The sequence below is a fragment of the Hibiscus syriacus genome, unplaced genomic scaffold, assembly GCF_006381635.1.
Source record: "Hibiscus syriacus cultivar Baekdansim isolate YM2019G1 unplaced genomic scaffold, ASM638163v2 tig00111128_pilon, whole genome shotgun sequence".
Classification (NCBI taxonomy): Eukaryota; Viridiplantae; Streptophyta; class Magnoliopsida; order Malvales; family Malvaceae; genus Hibiscus; species Hibiscus syriacus.
In genome coordinates, this window is record NW_024062989.1 from 119,040 (window position 1) to 146,757 (window position 27,718).

The following is a 27,718-nucleotide window of genomic DNA, read 5'->3' on the forward strand; positions in this document are numbered from 1 at the left end:
TCGTTTAGTTAGTACAAAAAATCCATGATATTTACCAAGAGTACAATATTTAGCTTGCTTCTGAAAGCAGCAAGGCAGATGCTCTATCCAGAAGCTCTTCTACAAATTTCTCAGTATCTGCAGCAGGAATAGATGGCCGCGCACTTTCAACTGACTTCTCCTTAACAATTTGTGATTTACCAGATGGCTTAACAGCTTTTGCTACATCAAAGTGCAGAGAAAGGGTTTATATTATTTGGACAAATTAAATACTAAATTACTCAATGATAAATGACAGAGATGCAAATTCAGTTGTCAGCCTGTCAAAAAATTAGCATTACAGTTCTTCTCTAAGTTACAAGAAAAATAACAAAATTTTCATTTCCTCCACGAAAATGACCACCAGTGTTTCCCCTCCGCAAGAAATGGATTCATAACCGGACATCAGCTCCACCCCTTTGCCATTACGACATTAAATCAACTCAATTAAAAGCAAACAAAATTCTTTATCTCCTCCTCTACAGCTACAACTACAACTAGGTTCTAGAGCATCCTAAGTAGACAACCACTAAATTTGGCACCTTTATGCCCAAGTAGCCACACAGAAACATACACATTCCCGTGATCAGTATCGCAGCTACAGCTATTATTCATTTTGCCTATATGAATATTAGGCTAATCCGTAGAACCCAAAACAAGATTCAAGAATGTTGAATTCTGGAAACAGCAGTTACTAATTCGATAAAATTAAAATGAAGCAACGGACTTTTACTTTTTTGAGAAAGTCAGAATAGGGACAAAATTTAGAAATTGTAACCTGCAGATCCTGCACAAGTAATGAAGTTGCAAATGACAATTCTTTTAGATAAATTACCAGTCAATGCTGCAGTTTTAGTAGCAGCACCAACACTTCTCCCAGTAGAATCTTGTGAAGGTCTTTTTCCAGAAGATCTAACAAAACTGGGGAATCTGATGGAACATAAGCAGCTAGATCGGGTGGCTGATCTTTCCCTACAGGAGGGTTAGCAGACCAATGATAAACTAATATTAGATCAGCTAATCCGAAAATTCATTACCGGTGAAACGGGACAGATTAAGAAAATTCAAATCACCTCCAGCTCAATGTATGATGGGTTTCTCCCAATCGATTTAAGAAACTTGTCATGACCTTGGACATTCAGAGCTGGGAATAAATCAGTTAGGAATTACTCCGATCAGGCACCAAAATAAAGAAGATCTGAAAAAAGGGCTAAAGAGTCGTATCGACTAACTAAGTTCCTCCCTGATTTCCAATTACATGAAACTGCATCCTAGGAAGTCGGTCCACTTTTTCTATCACAGGATTTTGTAGACCTCAAAGACTAAATTGTATACACCATGCAAACATATGGCATTCACACTCGTAACCAGTAAGTGCCAAGTACAGACGGAAAAGGAAGCAGCAAGTTTTAAATTGAATTTAAGTTTTTACGCATTTTCTAAAATTTGCATTACCAAGTCCATAACTCGATAAAGAATAACAATGTCATACACGCTTATGTTTCAGATATATAAAGCCAATTAGGTTTAGAAAAATCTAGAACGCCTATCTTCATTCCAAAAAAACAACCACCCCTTGAAATAATCTCCTACGACCGCCAATTATATAGTAGGTAACAAGATAAAGCATTAAGAGTTAATTAAAAAGAGGATGAGAACATGTTTATTCTTTTCTCAGACTTACAGATTGACATGTCATTGGCGGGTTGGTGAAAGAAGCAACACTTTGGAGTTTTGAATCGTTGATCCAACAACAGTGAGACATGTCTTCAAAAAACGACAAAACTGAAAATTAAAGCTAGACCAACTCTAAATAAAACCAACCAGAAAAGGAAGTAAATCTCCATATATTGAACATAAAGTATAAAAGATAGTTAAGAGAGAGGTGGGTGGGATAGCACTTGCATGTAAGAAGTAGAGAAATCATACTAGAATTTTAGCCAAATGGTCATTAGCACTAGATACATCTCCAAATGCAGAAATGTACGCAGTAAACATACATTATTTTTTTTTCACATAGGCTCAACCTCTTCATGCACCCATGAATGGAATAAAGAAAAGGAGAAGTTAGAAACGAAACTTTTTCAATTTACCGAAAGATGTTCATACATCAATAATGAAGGAAAGAAAACTAATCCAGGCAACTCATTCAGAAACATTTTCAAACACAAAGGTAGCATCAATGAGGTGAGGTTCTTGATAACATGAGAAATAAGTTAAAATATTTTCATGAAATGTCACAAAAACATCTACTCATGTGTATCCTTGACTTGAGGTTCTTTGCGGATGAAATCTGATTACACAAGATCACATGTAAATAAATGGATAATTTGGGCCTCTACAAATTGCCACACCCCAATATGGGGTTAGATTTTTTTTATTAAGGATATATTTTTTTAAACAAATTGAGGGCCACTCAATAAGAGATATATTTTTTATTTAAGGATAATGGTATTGCAGACAAAGTTAGAATCCATTATCTTTCCGTTTAGAAGAAATTGTATATTAATTCCTGCTTGTCAGTTGAATTTGTTGACAAAAGAAAAATAAAATAATGGAAATGATGTGAAGTTGATTATTATTATTATTTTTATAATATGGAAAATAGAGAACCACAAGTGGAAACTAGCTGGCTATAACACATACCCAAAAATTAAAGACAAGCAAAACCAGACTGTCGGTCATTCAAACTCCTTGCACCAAAGAAGAAGAACCATGAAACGAATAACAGCAAGGAGCAAAACAAAACCAGAACCTACACGAGCACCAGAACAAACGCTTCCAACAATTATCAAGGCGGGTCGAGCCATCGATGATCCTTCGACGCTTGATCTTCCACTCTTGGAGGAGCTTCTTCCACCCATCGAACCAATCGATGACTCAGCGACTAGAAGGTGAGCCGCCATATTTGCATAACGGGGAACCACTTTAAACGCACATGCCTAAAAAGATTAAGCCGACTCTTCAATTTCCAGCTCTGCAGCAATGATAACAACATCAACGACCGCTCTACCTTCCGCCATAAACGCTGAGGAACAAAACGGGTATCGAAATTGGCCTTTAGAAACGACTGAGATGGGGTCTACCATCGCATGAGAATAAGCACTGGACGAAGAGTACTTTTAAAAAAAGTTAATTGAAATATAATATGGGTAAGGATCACGTGGGTTTTAGTTGATAAAGTAAAAAAGGGGAAATTACAAGGTAAGACATCCAAGTGTTAAAAGCTCAATCTTGTCTCTTAGCTTTCATATTGTAATGATTATAGCATACACTACAACAAAACTGATATGTAGCGTCGTTTTTAGCGGCGTTTGGAGAGAAAATGCCACAAAAGTTAAACATATAGCAGCGTTTACAATCGTAGCGCCACTAATTGATACTTTAGCGGCGTTTTTAGTAAAAACGCTGCAATATAATTGACATATTGCGGCGTTTTTCTAAAAACGCCGCAATAGGGTGATAAATTAGCGGCGTTTATATCACAAACGCTTCAATAGATTATAAATTTTGCGGCGATTTAGCCAAAACGCCGCAATATAGTGGTAAACTGGTAGCGTTTTTACCACAAACGCCACAATAGAGTATAAATTTTGCGGCGATTGAGTCAAAACGCCGCAATAGATCGGTAAATTGGCGGCGTTTTGACAAAAAACGCCGCAATATATTACAAATATAGTGGCGTTTGTTCCTAAAACGCCGCAATAGAATAGTTCCTTAGTGGCGTTTTAGTAAAAAACGCAGCAATAGAGTAGTTATTTTGCGGCGTTTTTAATATAAACGCCACAATTGTCCTTTAATTTATCAGATATCCCTAATTGCTCAGCCCGAACCCCTTATTTGTTTTATCCCCAAATCTTCTTCCTCGAATTAGCAGTGCGAGAACAAACGATTAGTATATACAACAGCTTCTCTTCATTTTGATTCTCCATATCTATTCATTACGAATTTATAATTTTGTGAACAAACGGTTAGTTGATCTATCACTTGTTTATTTTTCTTTCTAGATTTCCTTTTCCCATTTTGATTCTCGTTCTTTGGAAGTCGGTGCTGGGTCAGGGAAACTGAGTTACAGGCATTTGTTTGCGGTTGGAGAAGACCAACCATTGCAGTTTATTCCTCCTCAAATTTCAGATAGGGTTCTTATCGTTAAACCTCCAACGAAAGTTTTCAACGAGGGAATCCAGATTTGGCAAAGCTCATTGGTGACTCAATTTTTGGCAGGCCTTCAGATCTTAGTTCTGTTCAAAGGTTAGTAAACTCTGTTCAATTTTTGTTCTCTTAGTCTATTCGAAGCTTCATAGGGTTCTAGTTTCTTTTCCTGGTTGGATTTGTTTCCTCATGCTCGAGTGGAGTTAATTTAACAAACTTAACGAGCAATTAGTTTTTTACTGAACACGAAATGTTTTTTACTGAACACGAATGATGTTTCGTAATTAAGGGAATGTTGTTTAAGACAGTTATTGAATATGAATTAGGAAATCAAATCCAAGAAATTTCGAAGAAATTTAACGGAATATCAAAAAAGGTGTTCGATAAATGTTTGATGAAGTAAGTTTATCACTTCTGCCTGGTTATGCTAGCATTAAATAGGGTTCTGATGAAATAAATCTGCATTTCTCTAATGTTTTTAAGTGCTTTTGTGCTTATGAGCTCTGTATTGCACATATGTACTTCCACTGTCTCCATGTTTTATCAAATTGTGTTTTCACCATACTATAAAATATTTGAAAAGTTTGGAGAACTTGATACTTAGTCTTAAGTAAATAGAACCAACAATGCCTAGTACATGCATCGAAAAATGACATAATACTGAAAACCATTCGATGCTATATGTGAAGGTCCCCACACATTAGTTAACACAAGTTGAAAAGGCTTATCATATACTATTGTGGAGTTTTTGAAATGCATTTTATGGCCTTTACCCATTCTACAAGCTATACAAAATGTTCTATCAATTCTATTGCTTTGAGAAGGAAATAACAATCCAACTTGTTCACAAGCTTGTACAAGAACCAACTGACCATGATGGCCAAGCCTCATATGCCATAGGTCATAGGTTTTATTAACACTACTAGAATCTTTAACTTCCACAAGATCACAACTCTTTACACGATCTAATTCAGCAGCAAACTAATGTTTTTAAGTGCTTTTGTGCTTATGAGTTTTGCTGTAGTGCACATATGTACTTCCACTGTCTGCATTTCTCTAATGTTTTTAAGTGCTTTTGTGCTTATGAGCTCTGTATTGCACATGACATTAGCTTCATTGATGAAAAAGCTGGTTTAAACATGCTAATGATTAGAATCTGGTTTTAATTGAAGTACATGACCAATGTATGTATGATTTGGTATGCAAGAATTTTAGTTATGATATTGAAGTGATTTGCTAACTCGAAGTATTTGCTTCAGGTTGAATAACCTGCTGACATTTTGAGCTTGTATGATACATTCGCATCCATACTTGTTTGTCTTGTGGTAATGACATTCATCATGAGTTGAAGTAAATTATACATAAATGGTCTCTTTTCTTGCATTTATTTCCATAGTTTAGGAACTCTTGGCAAGCTTTGTTGAGTAATTTAGTCCAAATCCATGTCGGGTAACTTCATTGAGTGTAGTTTGGTTAAGAGAGGTTTCGGTTTTTGCTAGATTCAAAGTAAACTCTCGTTATGATGCGTTGAGTTTTGTAAAATGATTTGTTTGGACTGGAATATCAGAGGTCATGGAGCATTGGTTAAGAGAGGGTCGGGGTGTTAAAGAGTTCAACGATTTCATCTCGGGGTGTCATTTAATCATACATAACATTGTGATTATTGATGCTAGACAGTTTCTGCTTAAAATTTGGAGATTGTTGAATTGAATGCAATCTTGAGGTATTTCAGCAAAGTGGTTTTACATCTTTACTAGAAATTCAAATGAGATGAGAAATTAGTAACTAGCATGAAATGAGATGAGATGAGAATGGCAGCCATGCCATGCAAATTTTGAATAGAGATTTGGGTTTTACATCTTTACTGCAAATATTGGGTTTTAGAAACTTGATCATGCAGCCATGCCATGCAAATTAGTAACTGCTGGACTTTTTTGCTCTTAGTAACTGTTGGTGACGAGTTTAGAAATTTGATCATCTATTTGAGAGATTCTTCCCTTTTTATCATTTATGTTTGTTTGAACTTTAATGATCAATCTCACTGCAAATATTGGGTTTTAGAAACTTTTTACTTTTTTCGAATAAAATAACATTTATGTAGAGATGATAAAACTACAAATTAGGGTTATTTGATATTAGGTAGCTTTAAGTTATTGTCTTTAAGTTGATCATCTATTTGAGAGAAATGGCCCTTTTTGGTTGCATGATAAGCTTTGTTTGCTCAAAATGTAAGTAAAAAGTTTTATAGATCTTAACACGGTTGTGGGAAGGGTTTATATTTCGTTCTAAGTTCTTAATGCCTCTCTCTGTAACAATGAAACATGAGTCTGTTTAGATGTAAATGCTACATTTCGATGAAACATGTGTAAGTATTTAGTTATATAGTATGCAGTTGTATATAATTCTCGTTATAATTTTTATAAATTAACTGAGATACATTTGCTCCCATACAATTTTATCAATTTAAAAGTTGTATAATTTATGAGTGATTAGTTTTATACTATGCAAATATTATTATGCACTAAATATGATAATTTAATGCTTCTGTTTAGGTTCTAATTTTATCTATATTATTAGCAATTAACATTTGAAATTGAAACTCCAGAAATACGAAATGGATAAGAGTTGGATGGATTTCTCAAGGGTAAGCGTCGAATATCGAAATGGAGTCGAAAACTTTCTAAATTTAGCTTTTCTGAATGCAAGCCAAGAAAATATGATTCTTTGCCCTTGTAAGAATTGTGTGAACATTAATTGGCACATTCGTGAAGTTGTGTACGAGCATCTAGTAATTTTTGGATTTGTTCGGGGGTATAGAAAATGGATCTTTCATGGAGAGATTGTATCAGATAGATCTGCTTCCACGAGTTACTCGACTTATCGTGCTCCTTCTCCCCATCCAACTTTTAGAGAAGATGACATGGAAGGGATGTTACGAGATGCATTTAATATGCACAATCATCAGTCGTATGATACAGAAAATTATTGTCAGGATGATGTTAATGATTTCACTGAGATTGGAAGAAGTGGATGTGATGAAGAGCCAAATGGAGAAGCGGAAAAGTTTTACAAGTTGCTGAATGAAATGAATGAACAACTTTATGAGGGATCAAAGTTTTCAAGGCTTTCTTTCTGCATTCGTCTTTTCCACTTAAAATGCCTGGGAGGGTGGACTGGTAACTCCTTTACGCAATTGTTGGAGTTACTAGGAGAAGTGTTTCCTTTTGCAAAAATCCCTCAATCATGCAAAGATATGAAGAAAATGATCAAAGATTTGGGTCTTGGATATGACAAAATTCATAGTTGTCCGAATGATTGTATGTTATATTGGGGTGATCAAAAAAATCAGGAGTCTTGTCATGTATGCGGAAAATCTCGATGGATTACTAGAGAGGCAGAAAATGTTACTGAGGATGAAGCTCAAGCACGATCAAGAAAGAAACCGATCAAGATTCTGCGATATCTTCCTCACGAAGCAAGGGTTGGTGGTCCCGTTTTCTATCGATGGATGTACCCTATAGAGAGGTGTTAATTGAATTACACGTTTCAAATTACTATGATTATACATTTGAATAAAATGTATTTACGTAGTATGTTGTTTTCTGTATAGGTTCTTGGGCAAGTTGAAGTCTTATTGTCGTAATAAGCGTTATCCGGAAGGATCAATTGCTGAAGGGTATTTGGCAGAGGAATGTATGACATTTTGCTCTAAATATTTGGAACATGTTGAAACAAGATGGAATAGACCAAATCGAAATGATGAGTTAAGTACTGATGACTTAACTCAACATTATTTGTTTGGAAGTTATGGTCAACCATTAGGGAAAGTTGAAATTGCACATTTAGATGACACGTCTTGGGTACAAGCACACCGATATGTTCTTTTCCATCACAATTCAATAGATCACTTTCGCACGTAAGTCTTTCGGACCCAATGCTAATGAAATCTCTTTATCTTTTATATTTATCAATTTTTAACGACATAATATTCTTTATAGTGAGTTTAAAGAAGTATTGAGATCTCGAGCATGCTCCCGAAGATTAAATCAGCGAGAGCTACATAAGTTATTCACAGAAACTTTTCATGAATGGTTAGGCCAGACGGTAAGCAACTAAATCTTACGGAACACTTATAAATAATATATGTCTTGCTTTTTATATCGACATCAATGCAAATTAATTCACCATTCATGTGTAATAGGTTTGGAGTGGGAGAGAAGTTAGTGAAGAAGTTAAATGGCTTTCTCAAGGTCCGAATAGAATAGTTAAAAGATATAATGCCTTCCTCATTAATGGGTTCAGGTTTCACACAAAATCTCGTGAAAGATTAAGGAGGACACAAAATTGTGGACTCGTAGTTACTTCATCAACTACAAGTTATGCTACTGTAAGGGACAATAATTCGCAGGATGGAGAGGTCGATTATTATGGAAATATTACGGACATTATTGAGTTAGATTATTATGGAAAACGAAAGGTTGTGTTGTTTCGGTGTGACTGGGTTGATGTAAACAGATGTATAAAAAGAGATAAATTCGGGTTTTCAATGGTGAATTTCTCTCGATTAATTCACACGGGTCAACGTTTGATGGATGAACCATATGTATTTTCCTCTCAAGTGAAACAAGTATTTTATTGTCACGATCCAATGGATGACGGTTGGTATGTTGTGCTTCGAAATACTCCCAGAGACTTGATAGACATCGGGGATGGAAGTAGAGATGACATTGAAACAAGATCAGAGTGTTTACCTCTACTACCACAAAACTTAGATGAAACTATCAGTAATACAACACAATTTCAATGGGTTCGGGAGGACGTTGATGAAGATATTTATGACAACTGACATTACATAAGACTGTTGTACGATTTTATATCTTCATTTATTTATTTATAATGTTATAACCCTTAATATGTTGTCTTTCAATGTATTCATTAATTAAATCGTTTTTTATTACTCATGTTTGTTTATTACAGATATAATGCCAAAAGAGAAAAATATCTGATTTGCGGGTTGTTCGAGCTTCTGAAGACCATGTAGAAAGAAATAACGAGGAAACAAATGCCCCCCTGAGTCTTCCGAAGTTCCTGAAACTGTTGAAGAAGTAGAAATTCAAGGTAATCTTCGAAACTTTATTTACTACTTTGTTCATTTTCAAAACTGACATTTAATAATTTCTTATATAGTTGAAAATGCTGGAACGCGCAAGACTCGAGGACGTACAACTTTAAAGGAATTATACCAACTTCCTCCTGGGCATCGTGTCAAAGTTTCAAGAAACGATGCCGGTCAACCTATTGGCCCAGAATCACGTCTTCTAGCAGGTTACTTAGGCATAGTTGGACGTAATGCGAATCTGTTACCGATCAATTATGAGTCATGGTGCAAAATGCCTAATAGTAACAAAAATCAAGCGTTGGATTTTGTTAAGGTAATAATGTCATTATAATAGATACTCTATATAAATTCAATACTAATTTATACTTACGGTGCACACTTATTTGCTGTATAGGAGAAATTTGTTTTAGAGGTCTCTGACGATTATGTGAAGCAAGCGTTAGGGAAGAGATGGAGGGATCACAAGAGCTCCTTAAAGAAGAAATACTTCAAGAATGATCTCAGCCTTGAAGAGAAGTTGCAAACAGTCCCACCAGGAATGCTCAGGTACCAATGGGAAGATGCAGTCAGATTTTGGAGTTCTCAAAAAGGACAGGTATGATGTATTTTTCATAAATACTTGTAACAAAATTTAAATCATCATTATAAGTGGTTGTTTGACATTGTAGGACCGAGAGCATGTTGGTGTTGCTAGTAGGCAACAACAAAAGTTTACGCACACGGCTGGATCGAAGAGCTTTGCTTGTATAGCTCATGAGGAGGTATTATAGATTATTGAAATAGTTTTTTTGTATTCCATGTACATACTAACTCATAGTAATTACATTATGGTACATTGTAGGAAAATACATCCGGTTCTAAAGTTGGTCGAATCCAACTCTTCGACATGACACATACGAAGAAGGATGGCACTCCTATGACTGCTGACGCTGCAGAAATTATGGTACGTTTATTGGGTAGATGTTTTAAATTTACCTGACTTTATTTATATTTGTACCATGACATTTTTTATTTTAATTAATTATTCACTTTATTATTAGGAAAAATTGAGGGAGAAAAGGGCAGAGTATCATGCTACTGCTTCGAGTCAAGGTATTGTTAATGATGATGACATTGAAAACCAAGCTATTAATGACGTTTTGGGTCCTGAAAGATATGGTCGGGTGCGCTGTCAAGGATCATTCGTTACTCCCACCAAATATTTTGGATCCAGTTCATCACAGTACATGTCATCACAGTCTCGATCTTCCCAATTAGAAGTTGGTCGTTTAAAAGAAAAGTTGGCTGAGATGGATCAACAAATGGCTAACTTGAAAGCGGAAAATGAAGCAAGGGAAACAGAGAGAGCAGCAGCGGAAGCAGCTAGAGCAGCAGCGGAAGCAGAGAGAGAAGCAGCGGCAGCACAGAGAGAGGCAGTGGCAGAACAGAGAGAAGTAATATATCAGCAGAGATGTAAAGAATTTGAAAAACGACTCAATGATATGATGCTGATGATACAAAAAACGCAACCTCAGAATCCACCATCGTAGCCTCATTTATGTTATGAGCATTATGTTAATGTTACTGAACCGTGTTTAACTTAACCTATATTACGTTAATGAAAACTTTTATTTATTATATTGGATTTGATGTTATTGCTGTTTTGTTTGTTAGATAATGGAACAGGTTGAAAAAACAGATTTGGGGTATTAAGTATAATTTTTAGAATTGTTAAATTCTGTGTTATTTAGCGGCGTTTGTAACAAAAATGCTGCAATATACCATACAGTTAGCGGCGTTTTTGATAAAAACGCCGCAAAATCTCAATACATATTCTGCGGCGTTTGTAAGAAAATGCCGGTAAAAATAAAAATCTACTGCGGCGTTTTTGTAGAAAACGCCGCTAAACATCAACGACTATTGCGGCGTTTTAATGATAAACGCCGCTAAATATCAATACCTTTTGCGGCGTTTGTTGAACAATCGTCGCTATATGTTGTAACCTATTGCGGCGTTTTTTGTTGAAAAACGCCGCAAACTTTAGCGGCGCTATTTTTAGCGGCGTTTTTTTTACGCCGTATGTGTTTTTAGCGGCGTTTAAAAACGCCGTTAGAAGTAAAAAAAAATGCCGCAATAAGCCACTTTTGCTGTAGTGATAATAGTTTTATTAAGATCGATTTAGTCCCTAATTTTAGTAATTAAAAATTATATTGGCTCCTAAAGTTTTTAGTGTTAACAATTGGGTCCCCAGATTATTAATTAGATTCTAACAAGTTATTTTTATGGCGAGGAAAATTATTAGAAGACGTAGTTGCACGATAGATTGTACGTGTTCGTTAGAAAAAGATTTGAAGCTACAAATCAAGTTGGTGAGCTGGAATTCAAGAGTAATATTTTGGGTTTTGTTGACGTTCTGAATCTAATTCCGAAGTCCGTTTCACTAAATTCGAACCCGGTAAGCTGTTTTTCAATGATTTATCACCCGATTCGATCCGTTTTTTGGAATTAAGCTCCGTTTTTGATGAAATTTATATTGTTATGTATTTGAGGAATTATAGGAAGTTGAATTAAAGATCGAGAGTGTTCAAATGGAATTTAATGGTCGATCAATATGGCATGGAAATCGAGGTAATATTTTACTACCTCTTTATACTTTATGGAATATGTTGGTATTGGTAAATGCATGAATGAATATGTTTGGTCTCATTTGGGTATTTAATTAATTCATACACTCGATATGAATGCGGTAAAAGTTTGGTAACTGAATACGGCTCGAATGACTGATATAAGAAATTGAAGGATTGTTAGAATTAAATTTATAAGTTATGTGATTAGTGATAAAGGAATTAGCCTGGATATGTAACATAATTTATTTCATCAAAGGTTAAATGTTAAAGGTACTTGGATGAGAAATTATGAGAATACTCTGGTAGGGTAAAATTACGAAAATACCCTTATATTGTAAAATGAAAAGAATTATCCCTGGAAGTTGGTTAATAACTCTGAAAATACATATTGATCTGATAAAACTACAGATGTGTATAAGAAATGCTAGTTTTGATTAGAAAATTTGGATAACTGGTTTTTAACCCCATGAGGATTTGTGCAAGATACTAGAAGTCTGTTAAGGATTCATTTCAATATCAAAGAATGTTCAAGAAAGCAATTAACCATAGGATCTCTAAATTATAATTATTTTCATTAAGAGTTAATACCGAAATTATCTGGTTACGAAATTATGAAAATGCCCTTGAGAGGTAAAAAATAGTCCAAGTTGACGTTGAATGAGAAAATAACCAGTTATGTGATTAGTGATAAAGGAAATGAAATAGATGATAAGTCTGAATTAAATAATAAGATCGGACGGAAGGAACTGATTAAAATACGTTGGATCTGTAAAATGATCAAAATACTATTGTAATGGAAATGACTCAAGAATATCACAAGCCTATGAATTAATGGATACCCTCAATCTTTGAAATAAATGGAAAATATTGAACACCAAAATGACTAAAATGCCCTTATGGCCTAGACTAAGTAAATATCTTGGGTTAATTAAGGAATTCAAATAAGCATAAGTGTTGTACTACCTTAAAAAGTAATGAAAAACAATTTAAGTTAGTATATCAACCCTAATGTTATGCCAATACCTGAATATCATCAATGTCACTTGGATGCGTGTTCGTCTTCTCAAGTTTGGATTAATGATAATTCTGGAAGTACTTGGCTTAACTAAACTTTAGAGCGCATTCGGTACTAAGAAGTGGATATTTGTGAGACAAATCAACCACGAATACCAAAAGGACTTTATTATATGACTAAATTAAACTAAAAGGAAGTACAAAATGTAGTTGAAATTCAAAAATGTTTGAATTAATCTGAAAAGCTCTGAAGTAACCGGGATAGACTTGATTGTTAAACAAACTGGGTAACCTCAATGACTGAGGATTAAATAGGTGATTGGATGAGTTTGGAAACACTGTTAAACTTACATGAAGAATTGACCTTATGGGTAATATGAATCAAGTACGTCAGTAATTCCTGATATCGTTGAAACGTGAAAATGAAATAAAGACCATTGGAAGAACTATTCAGCAATGATTACAAAGATGATTTATGGATAAGAATTGTTCGTATTAAAGAGTGAATACCTTGGAAATGCAACGAATTGACGGGTCAACATGCATTAGTTCTGAGAGTTGTTCAGCTCGAATAGTTCAATAAACAGATCGATCAACATGAATTGTAAATGTTTAGAATCTCCGTTTTTCTTTTATTAGCTCAAATCTCTCCGGTTATTCTTGAACGTTTTCCGGATACAAATGAATCATAGTGTAATTCTAAAGTATCAACCTTAAATGTCTGTTTAGATCGGTTAGTAATCGATTCTCCCCAATAGAACCTTGTTCTTGGAATCCGATCAAATTGCACGAGTTTCATGTTATCCTTACTGATAACTACAAAATGCCTCTGAAATACTTGGATCCTCTAGTGTGTTCCATATGTACTACATGACGGTTTTATATGTTTCAAAATAAGTTTAACGCAAGTATTAATTTACTAGATTATGAACCATGACAACATGGTATATGATAAACAATTATGGTTTTTATCGAGAAATATGAATTGTTCCTGATTTATGGAATCACGAAAACTATTGGTTTATGAACTATGGTTTTATGTTTCACTGGTTTTACTCGAACTGCTTTATTGGGATATTATATGGGTAGATTGGAGGTACAGCTCTGATCAAGTTGGAAATTTCTTACGGACCTAAGGAGATCCTTGGGTAGGCTTTCAGGCCCAAGGTACTCCCTTGGGTTAATCATTTGACTACTTATGGTGTACAAGTGGAAATTTGATATACAATTTATTTCATGATCACAAATATGACATATTACTGGATCACGATCCAGGTATTATGATTTACAACTAAACTGATTTCTACTGGATTTTTATATGGATAGGATTCTGAAGTATGGGTTACACAGCTCTGATCCAGCTGGTAAGACCTTACGGACTTAAGGATATCCTTGGGTAGGCATATTGGCCCCAATTCATATTTTTAGGTTGGTTCTCTTTTTTACTGTGTGCTTAAGGTAACCCTACGGATCTAAGGATACCCTTAGGTAGGCATATTCGCCCCAAGGCATATCTTTAGGTTGGTTCCCTTTTGTTATGTGCTTAAGGTAACCCTACAGATCTAAGGATACCCTTTGGTAGGCTATATGCCCCAAGGCATATCCTTAGGTTGGTTCCCTTCGCTGTGTGCTGAAGGTAACCCTACGGATCTAAGGATATACTTGGGTAGGCCCATAGACCCCAAGATATATCCTTAGGTTGGCTTTCTTTTTATTGTGTGCTAAGGGTAAGCCCTACAGATGTAGTTCTAGGAACTGCATAATGGAGTTTGGTTGGAGGGGTTCCACTATGGTTTTAAAATATTTATATCTTTTCACTGGTTTTAATTGGAACACTAGACATCCTTTTCGACTCATGAAAACGTGATACTATGAATGCTTCCTATGAAATGTTATCTTCATGGATTCTACTCGATGAACTACTAATGGAACCCCAGATTATTCCGCAAACTGGTATACGTCTGATTCAATAAGGAAATTATATGGCTTTACATTTATTTGCATGTCCTATAGCATCACCTGATAGTTATGTATTACTGAGCTTTCCGAAGCTCACTCTATTACTCACCATTGCATGTTAAAAGAATTGTACCAGTGCAGCTATTGACATCAATAAGGGAGTTCTTTTGGCGTTGCTTGTAGAGTATGGTACATGTGATTAGGGGGCATATAATTGTATTTTGTTTTATATATGAGTATGAAAATCTATTTTATATCTGAAGGTTGAAAAAACAATTATGAGTAACATGTTTTAATAAAAGGTTTAAATTTTTCGAGGTTTTTATAGTGGGTCGCTCCGATGACCCTAATGTGACACTCCAGATCGGATCAGTCTATCCGTATCGATATGAGGGGGTACATTTAGTGGTATCAAAGCTTTGGTTTGAGTCAAAATTTTTATGATAGACCGGTCGGTCGAATGTCAAAAGATGTCTGATCAGTATATGTCCCTAGACTACAATCTTATCTCTCTGAGCTGGAACTCCAAGGTCTAGTCCCTATCTGTAACGAGCAAACCAAATTTTTTATCTGTTAAGGCTCTACCTTTGCATAAAGGAATGCCAGTAACGTTTGTCTAAACTCTGTAAAGTACCACATGAGCCATGTGAGAGTTACTCATCTGAGAAATTCTGACCTGACTCCGGAAATAAAATTGAGATATGCTACTGCTTTATGAGTCTATTCTCGTAACCAAGGCTGAATTGATTTCATAAGGATAAAGTTGCTTTGATTATTTATTTTCACTGAAGGAGAGTTCTAATGAGAATGTATACTCAGCTGGTTAGGAATTTGTAGAGGATCCATACTTTTGTAAAATAATGTGAAGCTATGAAAGAACTGATGGAAGTTTTATTTCTGCAATAATGTGACATAAATGAATTTTGAGGATAAAATTCTTTTAAGGATGAGAGAATTATCACATCCCAATATGAGGTTAGATTTTTTTTATTAAAGATATATTTTTTAAACAAATTGAGGGTCACTCAATAAGAGATATATTTTTTTATTTAAGGATAAAGGTATTGCAGACAGTTGGAATCCATTGCTTTCCAGTTTAAAAGAAATTGTATATTAATTACTACTTGTTGATTCACAGCTGGATTTATTGAAAAAAGAAAAATAAAATAATGGAAATGATGTGAAGTTGTTTATTATTATTATTTTTATAATATGGAAAATAGAGAACCACAAGTGAAAACTAGCTGGCTATAACATAGACCCATAAATTAAAGACAAACAAAATCAGATCATTCAAACTCCTTGCACCAAAGAAGAAGAACCATGAAACGAACAACAGCAAGGAGCAAAACAAAACCAGAACCTACACGAGCACCAGAAAAAACGCTTCCAACAATTATCAAGGCGGGTCGTGCCATCGATGATCCTTCGACGCTTGATCTTCCACTCTTGGAGGAGCTTCTTCCACCTATCAAACCAACCGACGACTCAGTGACTAGAAGGTGAGCCGCCATATTTGTAGAACGGGAACCACTTTAAACGCACATGCCTAAAAAGATTAAGCCGACACTTCAATTTCTAGCTTAGACTGGCTTCCTTTTTGTTGTGTGCTAAGGGTAAGCATTATGGATGTAGTTATGGGGAACTGCATAATGGAGTTTGGTTGGAGGGTTCCACTATGATTTTAAAAGATTTATATATTTTCACTGGTTTTGATTGAAACACACTAGACATCCTTTTCGACTCATGAAAACGTGATACTATGAATGCTTCCTATGAACTGTTATCTTCATGGATTCTACTCGATGAACTACTAATGGAACCCCAGATTATTCCGCAAACTAGTATACGTCTGACTCAATAAGGAAATTATATGGCTTTACATTTATCTGCATGTCCTATAGCATCACCTGGTAGTTCTGTATTACTGAGCTTTCCGAAGCTCACTCTATTACTCACTATTGCAGGTTAAAAGAATTGTACCAGCACAGATATCGACATCAATAAGGGAGTTCTTTCGGCGTTGCTTGCAGAGTATGGTACATGTGATTAGGGGGCATGTAATTGTATTTTGTTTTATATATGACTCTGAAAATCTATTTTATATCTGAATGTTGAAAAAGCAATTATGAGTAACATGTTTTAATAAAAGATTTAAATTTTCCGAGGTTTTTACAGTGGGTCTCTCCGGTGGCCCTAATGTGACACTCCAGATCGGATCGGTCTATCCGCATCGATCTGAGGGGTTACACAAATAGAAAACCATCGTGTACTAATTACAGCCAAAGAAAAACACAAAACTTAAAGCTTCAAGAGCATTTCATCTTGTGTGCAACCAACAAAATTACCAGATCGGCAGATCCTAGGAAAAGAATAGTCCATGAACCATTCCACAAAAATGCATGTATATTTTAAAGCATGAAGCAAATGAAACTTAAATGCATACCTTGCAGATTCATTTGCAACTGCAATCGGAGTAACACATCCAAGTGGAACCTTAAAAGAACAAAACAGAAGCAACAGCATAAAAGAGTGAATTACAGTCTTGTTATACATGTAACGATGAACAATCTTGATATCATATATTTGATGATCATTAGTGGAAAACCTTTTTAATCCTTAGCTTTTTCTAATGAAAAAGAGAAATATCATTTGGATAGTAGTTTGTCCTTTTACTCTGTATCCTTATAAATTGGATGAAGCCACTCTTGAAACATGACACAACATTTTAGGAATGAAATAGGCTATTAGAAGCAATCTGCTCATAATATTAGAGAAGATTGAGTAGAACACTAAACAAGCTGGCAAAGACTTCTATACTAAATCCATAAACTTACTCATAAATCATAATACAATCTCAAAAATTTTGCTACAAACAAGTTTTAAATAATATGTACACACACCTGAAGTATCTCACCCAACGCCTCTTCTGGAGCCATTCTTAGATCACCTTTCCCTAAACCAAGCCTCTGAGATAAAATTACACAGCTTTGAAGGCAAGAAAAAAGCTCTAATTAGCATCTGAAATTAGCTCCAAAATTTCCATATCGTCAACAATATGCAAGAATAGTAAACTATTCCCATGTACTATATGAAAAGATTATGAAGATTAAAGCAGAGAAGAAAGCATGCACCTTTCAAATCTACTTTTGTATCTGCAAGAGCAGAGACAACATAGTACTTTGTTTCTTGTTCTGCATGGATAACCATTTGCAATCACATAGAAAACTAGAAAATTCTAAGATCCATTCAGCACAGATGTACAAATAACGGTACAGAACTTCATATTATACCTTCAAGAACAAATTTTTGCTCAGAACACCTCCCATATTCCCAACATATTTTGCCTGGTTGAGCAGAAATATTTTAGTTTTATAATCCATGAATGTGCAAAAGGGATTTATGAGCAAATAGCGGTCTTCTTTTACCTGAGCTTCAACGGTCAGAACAACGGGATGTTCATTCTGGGAAAATTCTATTTGAAGCTCCTGAAAGATCCCAATTCACGTTTCAGTCACTAAAGAAGATGGTAAAAAAGCATCGCTACCATAACTAAAGTAAGACTATTACCATGGTGCTATGATCTTATTTTCTTTCAGTAGGTTGTATAATTGACATAAATTCATTAACTTCAACCACTGTCCCATACCAACACCATATAACTAGAAGGGTTACAATATTTTCATCCATTCATAGCGCAATTGCAAATAACTATAAAAGTTCATAGTTACACAAGTATATTAATTAACGAATAAACCTATCTCAAGCTCAATGCAGGTGCCTTTGCTTCTATCCTTCATTTCAGCTTTGAGTCAGAAACTGACCAATACAATGGGTTATTCCAAGCACCAGCTGCTTGCTCGTTTAAAGGGTTTTTTTTCTTTCCTTTTTAACTATATTTTTGGATATTTTTAGCTTTCGCTTTTCTCTATTTTGTTATATTACGCACTGGTTCTTTATTTAACACTTCAATTTTGATTTGGGCTTTCATTATTTTGCTTTTATTATGGGTTTTTCTTTTCACGGTAAGAATCGAGTACAGTAGAGGTTGGAATCCAAGTTAGGTTGTTAATAAGTCCAAGAAACTGTACAGCAAGGACCTTGATTGGGCTTAGACGCCATGGGTCCATGTAAACCAAATTAAGAAAATGAGAGGACAAAAATGGAGAAAGCAAACGACTCAACATTGTGTTACTATATTTTTTGCGATTAGCAAGAATTATCCTAAAATATAAATTAAATTTTATATAATCTATTTGTAAAATAATTTTTCTTAATTTAACTAACAAAGTTCAATAACGTAGTCGCTCATAATTTTCTCATAGCCATGCTGCCATGCAATTTGGAGACCTTCGAGGATGCTCCAAAGTTCGACTTCAAGCACAGAAACATGGCCGAGCAATTTGGTTTTCCCTCCCCCCCCTCCTCTAAAGTTTAGACATATTATATTATTTATACATCACAATAAATTTATAATATATATATTAAAATATAAACAGTAGAGAGAGATTTACATCCTGTAGAGGTGTCATAAAAAGACACTCAGGTACATGAGTGATCGGATTCTCCAAATTTTTTAGAATATATTCTGTGGTAAAAACTGAATTATGAGATATAATGGAAGGATTAAAACAATCGTGACGCTTATGCGAAGAGATTCGAGTCAAGTTCGGATTTAGATTACATTTAGTTTAGGTTTGATTCATGTTGGGTTGGATTTGATTTGAATTTAGTTCATATTTTTAGAATACTTTATTGATTTTTTAAACTTTATTAAAAAACACAATCTAACTGAGGTTTATATAATTCTTCATATTTATTTATTTTTTCACTTGAATATGATAAATTGCATAATTTATACATAAAATTAATGTAGAAACTCTCCACTTCGAGAGTTAAAAAAAAAAATCGTCTGAAAATACAGTGAAATATGAATTTTTTTGGTTACTGTCAGCAAGCATCTTCAAGCAACAACTGAAGATTATCAAATAATTGGAAAGAATAAAAGAATGGTTTAATGCTCAAGCTTAGCAAAAACTCCACAGACGAATATCATCGCCTTCATCGTAGAATTCATTGATCGTTGAGGGCGGAACAAGCGAGGACACATTCAACATCTGATTAAAGGAGGAGTACCATGGTTCCATCAGAGAAATAGGCTCATCTTCCGCTACAAGAGATTGTATTAGTGACATGTAATCATCATCATAATCAACTACTTGATCAGATGGCGAGGAAGACATAGATGGGGAAGAGGTTGAAGAAGAGGAGGATTCGGAGGAAGGTGGCGGCGATATTGTTGCGGCGGCGGCGGCGGCACTGTTGACGAAACCATTGGCAGCTGCAGCGGCCACTCTTTGTATTGACTTGGGAGACAAAACACCATCGGGGATGTAATGTGAAGAAGTGATGGCGAAGTTGAGATTTGCCGATGAACCTTTGAGGCATAGCAGTGCAGCATCATAGGCTCTTGCGGCAGCTTCTGGCGTAGAATAAGACCCTAACCAGATTCTTGTCTTCTGATTTGGAGCCCTAATCTCTGACACCCAAGAACCCCAGCTCCTCATTCTCACACCCTTGTACTTCTTCTTGCATGATGACGACGGTGGTGAAGACATTTGCTTTGATGCTTCTGGTTGAATCTTCTTCATATCGGCTTTCACCATTGGCAAGGAGCTTTCAACAAACAACAGTGCAGTGAACAATAAGTCTTCAGTTATCAATCAACGCTTTGGCAATGGTTTTTGGTAGCTTTTTAAATGGTTTCTTGTTGTTTCAAAAGTGATGGTCCAAATGTTGATATTTATAGATGGGAGGTGACATTGAGTTAAAGCTAGGAAGATCCCTTGCTTAATCAGTCTTGGTCCACATTTGAATATGAAACTGGCTGACAGGCAGTATATTTTTAGCTTTATTAAAAACAAAAAAAGAAGGGAAATATAAACATTACTTCATTGCTCCATGGTAAAACCCCAGTTTCCATATGGCTGGTATTTATAATAAGTTGTACCAAACACGTGGAAATAAATAACCATTTTGTGGTTAACTACATAGCAGAAATGTCAATTTGCAAACCCCAATACTCAACCTAATTGTTGATTATAACAAAATCATCTAATTTAAAATATTGCATCTTTGTTTTAGTATTGTTGTTGTTTATGGTAAAAAAAAAAGTGTTAGTAGGCAACTTGCAGGATGCGTAGGGCAGATTATTTAATGGGGTGGGGGTGTGATTCACTCAAGAGACGCGCAGTCTAAATCCGAGTGCTTAGCTCAGCCATTCGGCCCCAACGTAGAATAACCAAACCAAAAACAAAAACCAGCTGTTGCTGCACTGTCTTGCTGCTCTAAAACCGCGTTCCTCCAGTCTTGTTTGGAAACTGAAAACAACTCTTTTACTCACTAGTAAATTAAAAGGACACATCTCTCAGCTGTTTGTTTCACTCACGGTGTTTTCTTTTTTTGTTTGCTTGGCAGCTTACGCTTTCATGTCTTGACTTTCTTCACTCCTGCAAAGTTCAAAGGGTTTCTCTTTATGGTACGGCGAAACCAAAGCTGCTAACTAGCTACTCGATTTTCTCTTACTTTTGTGTTTGGCTGGAAAATGCCTGCCATGTCCATGTGGAACATTCGTATAGAATTGGTTCGTTTTCACACTGGGGGGATGGGGATGAGCCGAATTTTCAAACTTCCCAGCGCACCATTGTCAGGCAAATGGGCAGTGAATCGCTCTGGCAAAACGTGCCAATGATTTTTGCAAGAAAGGGTATAGATTATTACAAAGTTAAATTCAACCGGTCATAAAAGGCAGGCCAAAGTGGGGGAAGCTAATAAAACTGTTTGTTTAGTAATTTTAATGGTGTCCCCAATCCGTACAAATCATGCTTTAATTAAAAGGCGTCTGTTTCTTGAAATTTCTATTACCATCTGTATTCGATAAGCTGCTGACGCAGATCCTATTCCCGATATTTTAAATATATCCTCACATGTGTGAGGCCAGACATTGGTGATTTGTTTATCTTAAAATTTTCAGAAATTAAGGAATGAAGCAGGGGCATGGTTTCTTGGAAATGAGAAGGAAATTTCATTTATTTTAATATATAGAGTGATTGAGCCCTGCAGCTAAGCTTATAGTTCATCACAGTTAATTGAACAGCAACACAATGATAATGAAGAAGATTCATGCTCCTGCTCGTCTCACGTCTCACGTCTCATCAAATATAAGAAACATTATCTTCCCAAAATCTCATCGGTTGCTTAACTGGCATTGTCCTTTCCGTACCCCCACAACCCTTTTCCGTGGTATTGGAGGGAAGTCAGACTGACATAATGAAATCTCCTCCAGCAGCAAAAAAGGGGCACTTCAGCATTAGCCAACTGTAAGTAGAACCGATAGGCCAAACTCGAATACCCTGCTCTCTCAGAAACTTGGTAGAAAAAGAATTTTGACAAGGGATCCAGAACAACCGTATCCAGAGCAATGCTATTTGTAGATAAGATGTTGACTTGAAAGCTGGATATATCATACAGCTGTTCCACAACCAAATTGAGTAGATGTTTACCACATTTATTCAAATCCGGATAACAATGCACACTGGGAATGTCAGTCTTATCTATTTCAATATTTTGTACCTTTTTGTTAGATTAATCATTTCCATCAATTGCCCAATCCGCAAATAGAAGTGTGAACCGATGGGAGAGGCTTTGAAATAGTCTCATTTGGAGTTTCTATTGCATATTTTTGGGTCTTTCGGGCACGTTAAAATGAGTGTAGATCAGATATGAAAACTGTGTGATCCGATGGAGTTTACATATTATTATTATTATTTATCTGTCATTTATCATTTGAATATTAATGATTTATTTTTATTTTAAGTTTATTTTGTACAAGAGCTTCATTGAATTAATTAGCTCAAAACTAGTAGATTTCAACGGTCCATCAACATATTATAAAAGACAAGCAAAATTTTATTGAATATTTAATTTGGAATTTACATGGGACAAGGTTATCCAGGAGATGAAGCAGAATCCAACCAGAAGACTTAAATATTTATTTTTATCTTTTGTGATAAACCTTTTTAATTTAGAATTTTTAGTTAGATTATTTTATTTAGGAATTAGTTATTTATTTGCTTAGAACTCTCGAGTTATAAATATCCTTAGGTTCAATAGCTGAAACTCAGATTAAAATTTACTTTCCTTGGTTATTTATTGAAGTTATTATTTTCTTTCATTATTTTCTTTTCACAATGCTAAGCATGATCCAATCCATGCTTGGCTAAACTTCTACGTAGCCAAAGGTTTTTGTGAAACTCAACTCTAATCGAGAGGATTGATTTTTTATCTTCATACATTCAATTGTATTCTTAGATTCTCTGGAAATTGGGAGTGGTAATCAATCATTCCCTTAAAAGTTATTACATCTTCAACTCAAAACGTGCACGTTGATTTGAAGATTTTTTACTTGAAGCTTGGAAGTTGGATCAGTTGGTCGTAATTCGACTTCCTGTGAACAAACTTAGCGGTGGTCTGTTAAAGGGAATTAAGATCGAGTTCAATTTTTGGTGAGACACTATAACTCGAGTCGGACTTTTCCAAAACTTAAAGCTATTTTGGATATAACGGTGATATATGTGGCTAGTCTAACAAGGATCAGATTTCGGAGATAGACTTGGAAATTTCGGTTAACCAGAGAGAAGATTTAGCTGCAAGGTTATGCACTGTTGACTATAACCGTCGTATATCACAAAGGGAAAATTTTATTTCGATGATCGATCGAAATTGAGACTAAGCAAAACCTAAGGATATATCATCTCTATTGAATTTTTCTTTATTTACTTTATTTATTTTCTTATTATTATTTATTCAGTATTTATTATTTATTTACTTTCATTAATTTTAAAATATCTCTCTTCTATTTTTCTGTAGTTAATTCAATCCGTGAAACAAAATTATCTAACTTCCTTAGTCCATATGAATCGACTCTACTTCTCTATACTATTTTATTTATTTATTTGAGAATTAGGAACTATTTTTATTTGGAAAATTTGACGCTTGTCAAATTGGTGCCGTTGCCGGAAACTTTGGCAAATTTACTAATTTTGTTTCTTATTTTGATTTATGACTAGGAAAAACCTAGGAGAACTAGTATATTGCGAACAAGAGATCGAAGCACTTGCTCGAAGAATACACAAACAAAAACTTTGGCAAAAGAGACAACAGAAACAACTCCTGATGTCGAAACAAACTTTGCATACGAAGAACCAATTCTATTGGATGATTAAACAATTCAAGAATTAACCTTATCTTCAGCGATACAACAACTGTTATGCATCGCTTTCTTTTAAGTGAAACTCTGTTCGAACTCAAGATGGGGTTAATTCATCTTCTCCCTATCTTCCACGAATTACCAATAGGAAATCCGCATAGGCATCTCACCGAATGTCACATGGTTTGTTCCAGCATGAAACCACAGTGAGTATCTGAAGATCAAATTAAACATCGCGCTTTCCCATTTTCTTTAACCGATTTGGCTAAGGGTTGATTATTTAATTTATCGTCAAATTTGTTACTAAGTGGACTGATATGACTTGACTTTTTCTTGATAGGTTTTATCCTACGAAAAAGCAAGTGGATTAAGGAAAAATATCTTAGGAGTTCACCAGAAAGATAACGAGTTACTCTATGATTATTGGGAACGGTTTAAAAGCTCTACGCTAGTTGCCTGCAATACAATTTAACTGAACAAACTATTTTCTAGTACTTCTATGAATGCTTACTTCCTATGAAGATGAAGATGACTGGTGCAACAAGTGGATGAGCTCTCGTAAACATGACTCTCGTCGTAGCTAGAAATCTGATTTCTACTATGGTTGCCAACTCTCAACAGTTTCGCTCATCTAGTGAACCCCCATGACGGGTTCACGAGATAAGTACTTATTCTCTAGAGGATAAAATTGATATGTTAACTAATATGGTTCAATTTCTCATTACAGGTAAAACAGGACCAACAAGGCTATGTGGAATCTACACAATGTTGCACGAACTATTGTCCGATGCTTAAAAAATATATTACTTCTCATGTGGATGTAGTGGGAAATTTTTTGGAACCTCCTCAAAGACCTTATAATCCTCACACCAATACCTATAATTCGGGGTGGTGAGATAATCCAAATTTTAACTATGGGAAGAATCTGAGACTAAATCAAGCATATCAACCGAGGCTACCTCCACCTCAGTAGTACCAACCGCCAAAGTCATAATTACAATTGATTGTGGAGCGGCTAGCAATATCTCAGGAGAAGTTTCAGAATCGAACCGAAACACACTTACAAGAGTTGGACAAACAATAAGTCAACTAGTTTAAACCGTGGGGCGATTAGAGTCTCTAGGGAAGTTACTGTCGCAGACAAAGCCTAATATGAGGCAAAACGTAAGTGCCATGACCTAAGAACCCAGGAGAAAAATAAAGAGAAAAAATGTCAGCACCATATTCTACTCCATCTCCTTATGTTGTTCCACATTCTTTTCCGTCGAGACTAGTTAAACACAAAAAACAAGCCAACAATAATGAGATACTTGATGTTTTTCGAAAGATAGAGATTAATATACCCCTATTTAATGTTTTCAAAAAAGTTTTATGGTATGCCATATTTTTTAAGGATCTTTACATGAGCAAAAGAAAACTTATTGGGAATGAAAATGTAAACTTAGGTGAAATTGTTTATGTCGTCATTCAACGTAAAATTCCACCTAAGTACAAGGATCACAATATGTTTTTTATTCCTTGTAAAATTGATAAGTGGGTATAAAATGTGATATGTGTGATATAGATGCATCAATTAACATTATGCCACTTTTAATTTACAACTTACTTGGTGTTAAGCCTTTGAAAGAAACAAGTGTGACAATTCAGCTCGTCGATAGCTCCATGTTTATCTCGAAAGAGTCCTTGAGAACGTATTGGTTAAGGTAAATGACTTGGTATTTCCTACATATTTTTACGTCATTAACATGAAAGATGTAATATCTAAAATATCGAATTAGAGACTTTATTGAAATGATTTAAAATATGAGGAAATTTTTTGATTAAATGATAAAAGATTGAAAGGATTTGAATTAGTGAATTAGACTAAATTATAACCAGGATGGTTTAGAGGGCATTTTAGTCCTTTCAAGAAAAATGAATTTCACTTTCCCCTCGATTAAATAAATATAAATAACATTCCTTTCACTTTTTACCGGCCAAGATTGGATATTACTACATAGCTATTTTCAGTGGATAGAGAAATGATCATGTGTTGAAATTTTAATATACAGTTAAGAAAAGATATTATTAGTTTTGTTGTTATTTAAATAAAAAAATTGATAAAAATTTATTAAAAATATTATTATTTTTATCGGTTTTGTTGTATTGAGCGCTTTACTGATTTTATTTTTTCTACTGATTTTATTATTGTTGAGCAATTTACTAAAAATGTTAAAAAATATTGATGTTTTATATGAAAATAATAATTTAATTTTTTTTTCAATTTTATTATTTAAATAATAATAAAATCTGTAATTTTTTTTAAAAGAATGCTTCACTCAAAACTTCCTGTGGATAAGAGAATCTTAACTTAGACTAAAGGTTCGTACAATTTTTGTACAGACATGTGGTGTACGGCTCTTATATTGTACAATATTTGTTATCCCAATTACTTCCAGTAAATTTACAGCTTAAAAAGCTTTTCTTTATATATATATATATATATACATTTTTATAATTCCCAAAATTCATAAAACTTTAAATTAAACAAAGTATAATATTCTACTCTTAATATTTTTATATTCTATTTGGCACAGTAGAAAAAGTATCATGAATTCCCATGTAAGGTTCATCTTCCATCTTCATAAAATAATAACATCTTTGATAATATTATAAATTATTTAGTTTAATTATATTTTTATAATTTATTAATAAAATATTATATTAAAATTTTGAAATAACATAATATACCTTCATTTTATAGAGATTATTTTTTAGATTTTGCTCGAGGCTAACTTTTTTGAGTCGGGCTCTGATTCTAACAGTTGTGCAGGAAAAAGATTAGTATTGTTGTGACATTCTAAAATGGTCACACATATCATCTCATCACACTTAGTTTTTAGTAAAATTCATTGGTAATCACTAAATTATTTTAAAATAAATTTTCATTCATTAAACTTTAAAAAAATATATAAAATATATGTTGAATTTTAAATTTTGTTATAAAATGAGTGTTCTGTTGTTAGACGTTATTCACGGTCTAATAATTAACAGGACATGTCTATCTAAATTAAATTTTTTTCACATAATTTTCTCATTTTATAATAATGAAATAATTCAATGATTATTTTGTAATATTTTTAAAATTTAATGATGAAATATAAGAATACATTCTATCATAATCCATTCAACTTGGATATGCAAATTTTCATCATAATCTCACACACATTTACGAATAAAATTGTTTAAATTTAGATCATCCAAAAAAATAACATTTTATTTACCATATTTTTAAATGATTTTTTTATATAAAGAAATGAATTTCTTGGATAATGAAAATATTATATATGAGTTTAATAAAATATTTTATTTAAATTTAATTATAAAAAACAATTAGAAACAAGTTTTATTTGAAATAGGTTAGAGATAGACCTAAGTAAAGATACATATTTGAATTTATAAATGATAAAAAAATCTTGGCCAACTTGACTTTGTAGGGGGATGAGAGTAGCAAATTTGTCGTGGCTCTCTCGGTCCCACTTTCCTAATAGGTTAGGTTAGGCGCTTGAAAGCAGTTTAAACTTTTGGATGGCCTTCACCCTT

General features: G+C 34.3%; 1 protein-coding gene and 1 pseudogene across 1 annotated transcript; both read right to left on the reverse strand.

Moving 5' to 3' along the window:
- Positions 1-49: 49 nt before the first annotated feature.
- Positions 50-27,302, reverse strand: LOC120154328 (annotated as a pseudogene).
- LOC120154362 (ethylene-responsive transcription factor ERF014-like) lies at positions 19,746-20,623 on the reverse strand. The gene has a single exon (XM_039166138.1). It carries the CDS (start codon positions 20,532-20,534, stop codon positions 19,896-19,898), a length of 639 nt encoding a protein of 212 aa, XP_039022069.1. The 5' UTR covers positions 20,535-20,623; the 3' UTR covers positions 19,746-19,895.
- Positions 27,303-27,718: the final 416 nt, after the last annotated feature.